Source organism: Mus caroli, chromosome 9 (genome assembly GCF_900094665.2).
Source record: "Mus caroli chromosome 9, CAROLI_EIJ_v1.1, whole genome shotgun sequence".
In the NCBI taxonomy this organism is placed as follows: Eukaryota; Metazoa; Chordata; class Mammalia; order Rodentia; family Muridae; genus Mus; species Mus caroli.
In genome coordinates, this window is record NC_034578.1 from 115542107 (window position 1) to 115546395 (window position 4289).

General features: G+C 46.9%; 1 protein-coding gene across 1 annotated transcript in view; it reads left to right on the forward strand.

Annotated features, from left to right (window-relative positions):
• Window positions 1-1367, forward strand: part of Slc25a38 (solute carrier family 25 member 38) — a 19458-nt gene extending 18091 nt beyond the window's left edge. The window contains exon 7 of the mRNA XM_021172358.2: window positions 668-1367. Coding sequence (XP_021028017.1) covers window positions 668-790 — 123 coding nt within the window. The 3' untranslated portion in view covers window positions 791-1367. The remainder of the gene's footprint in view (window positions 1-667) is intronic.
• Window positions 1368-4289: the final 2922 nt, after the last annotated feature.

Consider the following 4289-nt stretch of genomic DNA (forward strand, 5'->3'; position numbering starts at 1 on the left):
ATATATATATATATATATATATATATATATATGCATGCAAGGATTGTGCAACAGGGTACAAATTGAGCCCAAGCATGCAGTCCTTATGAGACAGGACTGTCTCACTGTACATCCCTGTAGTTGTCTTCAGGCACACCAGAGGAGGGCCTGGGTGGCTAGATACTGCATCACCTGGTACTGGAGTTAAAGACGATTGGGCGCTGCCATGTGGGTGCTGGGAAGCAAGTGCTCTTAGCTCCTGATCTGTCTGTCTGGTTCCTAAATGTCCTTTTCTGAGCCAGGGCTTCTCTATTACATGGCTCCGGATGCCCTGGAACTTGTTATATAAACCAGGCTGGCCTTTAGACATCCACTTGCTTTTGCCTGCTGAGTGCCGGGATTAAAGGTGTGTGCCAGCACTGCCCGCTCTAACTGCTCTTCTCTGAACTAAGACGTTTCTATAGGCAGTGCAGGTCTAAAGGGCGGGCCTCAACAGTTAGAGTGGAGGCCGCTGATTACCTCCTGGGGCCCATAATTCATAGGTTTGCCATAACATTTAAACAAGAAGATTCTGAAGTGTAGCAGCACTGTGTCTGCTGCTGGTGTCATTGCTGTGAGCAGCACCGTGTCTGGTGCTGGTGTCATTGCTGCTTTGCTTCTGAAGCTTTCTCCCTTGTGTCCATCACAGAACCATGGGCTGCGTGGCTTCTTTCATGGCAGTGTTCCCCGAGCCCTCCGAAGAACGCTGATGGCTGCCATGGCGTGGACCGTCTATGAAGAAATGATGGCCAGGATGGGCCTGAAGTCCTGACGAGAGAGAGCTGGTTCCTGCCATGAGCTGCTGCAGCTCACTCCTGGAGTCAGGTGAAGACTGTGCTGTCTGAAGAGCCAGGCACAAGTGCTGTCGCCTTTAGTCCGGAATTCAGAGAGAGTGGCTGGGTGGCTGGAGCCATAGGCATGGAGTTGCCAGTACCTATCGCTCTGTGCACACTTCCCATCAGTGCTGCGGGGCTGGAAGTCGAGCTTGGTTGCCCCACAAGGCTACTTGAGAGGAGGCCTCTGCAAGGTCTCTGCTTCAGCCACCTGCCTACTTTAAAGGGCGCCTTAGAATGTTGGTAATGAAGGAATCCCCCAGTAGAGAAGGTGTGGGTCTCCTGCCATGTCTGAGGGCAAGAGTCTCAGATTAGGGAAGACTGGACCTAAGAGAGCTGAGGTGGGCCAGTGAGATGCCTCAGCAAGGAAAGGTGCTTAACAGAGGCCTGCGTTGGCTCCCAGGACCCATATGGTGGAGGAGAGAATTGCTGCAAGTTGTCCTGATTTCCTCACATGCACCCAGACCCAATAAACAAATAAATGTATTACTTTTTTTAAATAAAGACATCACCAGGGTGGAGACTGTCTGTGACAGAACCAAAACAGAACAAAAAAACAAGATAGGCATTAGTTTCGTTCCTAGGCCGCCTCCTGTAGGCCCCGAGAATGAACGGGGACAGTCTTTCCCAGGCTTCATGTGTACTGCCGTGATGTCTGCTGTTCTCACACTTTCCATAATTAAAGTTCAAAGGAACACAGTAGAGCACTCTGATTGACAGCGGTCTGGAAAACAGAAACAGGAACTATAGCAGAGGGGGCTGGAGAGATGGCTCAGCGGTTAAGAGCACTGACTGCTCTTCCAGAGGTCCTGAGTCCAATTCCCACCAACCACATAGTGGCTCACAGCCATCTGTAATGAGATCCGATGCCCTCTTCTGGTGTGTCTGAAGACAGCAAGGGTGTATCACATACATAAAATAAATAGGAACACACCATTAATCCCAGCCCTTGAGAGATAGGCAGGTAGGACTCAAGAGTTCCAGGTCAGCCAGGGAGGGCTACGTGATCAAACCCTGTATTTATTTATACATATAAAAAAGTTGTGGTTGGTAAACCTTACTAGTGTGCCTTACTCCCTCAGACTAGCAAAGTAGCTCTAAGGTAACTTAATTTTTGACCTGCCAAGTAAGTCCCTAAAACTTAACTTTTTTTTTTTTTTCGAGACAGGGTTTCTCTGTGTAGCCCTGGCTGTCCTAGAACTCACTCTGTAGACCAGGCTGGCCTTGAACTCAGAAATCCGCCTGCCTCTGCCTCCCAAGTGCTGGGATTAAAGGCGTGCACCAACACTGCCTGGCTTTTTTTTTTTTTTTTTTTAACTTTTAAAAACTGCTTTGGAAGCTAAGCATGGTGGCACACGCCTTTAATCCCAGCACCCAGCAGGCAGAGGTAGGAAGATCTCTGAGTTCAAGGCTAGCCTGTTAGACAGAGCAAGTTCTAGGACAGCTAGGGCTACACAGAGAAAACCATGTCTCAAAAACTGAAGGAAAAACAAAAGTGCCTTTAGATTATGTATTCAAAGAGGCTTCCTACTTGTTTGAAGCCCACTGTTTTGGTGGTTTGGGGCTGGATGTTTGGCTGAGTGTCATGCTAATTCATGCAAGGTTCTCGTGGGTTCATTTGCATCAGCAACAGAGCAGACAGGAACACTGGTCCTCAGGCTTGGCATTCCCTCACTGGGAGTCAGAGACAGAAGAGCTGGAAGTTCAGTCATCCTCCACTTGTGAGACCCTGTTTAAAAGTGCAGCCATGACCCTATAAACTAGTTTTAGAACATTTCCACCCCGACCCCCCGTAAGCTCTTATACCTACTTATAATCTTCATTCCCAGACCCAGCACTCACTTTCTATTGTCATTTTTTCTAATTAAATAATAAATGCTTTTATTTCTCCAATAACTTTTAAAATGTGAACATTCTGTGATTTAACCAGTTTTTACTTGCAAGTAACTTCATTGGGCCTTTTTGTTGTTGGTGGTGGTGGTTTTTTTTTTCGAGACAGGGTTTCTCTGTGTAGCCCTGGCTGTCCTGGAATTCACTCTGTAGACCAGGCTGGCCTCGAACTCAGAAATCGGCCTGCTTCTGCCTCCCGAGTGCTGGGATTAAAGGTGTGGGACACCACCACCCAGCGGCAGTTAGCTTTCACCATCCTTTCTGTCTAGATAATATCCAAAGACAAGTCCCACAGGGAGACGTATAGGAACCCGGTGCTCACGTATAAGCTGAAATAAGGTCATCTTGACTGCTTCAGCCTGGTGCCAAGCGTGACCAAGGACAGCCGCAGGGAGCTAGGCCACTCTGTTTTTTCTTTTTTTAAAGACGGGGTTTCTCTGTGTAGCTTTGGCTGTCCTGGAAGTCATTTTTGTAGATTAGGCTAGCTTCCAACTCGCAGAGATCTGTTTGCCTCTGTCTCCTGAGTGCTGGCTGGGATTACAGGCATAGGCCACCACTAACTGACCCGAACATACCACTTAATAGATTTTAGAATATTCTGTTTTACTTATCAAGATATCTTGATGCACATTCGTGATGTGGCAAGTTAAATGCTTTGCTCTTTTTAGTTTTACTGTTTTATATTTATTTTGAGACAGAGTATGACTACAGCTTCAAACTCATGGTCCTCTTGCCTCAGCAAGAACTGAAGAAACCCAGAGCCTTTCGATGTTAGTACTCTACCACAGAGCTGCACCCACACTCCTCTGGGTTTTTGATCTATTATTTTTGTTGTATGCATATATGGTTATCCTTCAGTATCTGTGGGATTTGTTCCAGAACCACCTATGGATGCCAAACCCAAAGGTGCTCAAGTCCCTAATATAAAATGGTCTGAGCTGGGTGTGGTGGCACACGCCTTTAGCCCCAGCACTTGGGAGGCAGAGGCAGGCAGATTTCTGAGTTCGAGGCCAGCCTGGTCTATAAAGCGAGTTCCAGGACAACCAGGGCTATACAGAGAAACCCTGTCTCGAAAAACAAAACAAACAAAACAAAACAAAAATGGTCTGGTATTTTCTAATAACCACAACCCTCCCACAGACTCCAAGTCATCTCTAGATTACTTGAGACATGGAATACAGTATAAACGCTTTGTAAATAGATGACGCATCCAAATTTCTCCCCACTCCCTTCAACACTTTTGTAATATCTTACTGGGTAACTACTATTTTGTAGTTCCCAAGTGTAAGAAGGAGCCAGTACCAGAGGGGCAGGCGGGTGTGTGCTCCTGCAGTTAATCCTTACATAGGTGGCCCAGGCTTGAAGCCTGTTCATTCATCTGACCAAAAAAATAATTTCATGTGTACAGTCCTGTCCTTTATACTTTAAAGTCTGGATTGCCCGTCGGTAAACCGTCCTCCAGACTCGCAGGAACCCTGCAGGCTGTGCTTGCTGTACTCAGGCCTGATTTCTATAAATTTTACAAGACAACTAAGCTGCGGACTTCCC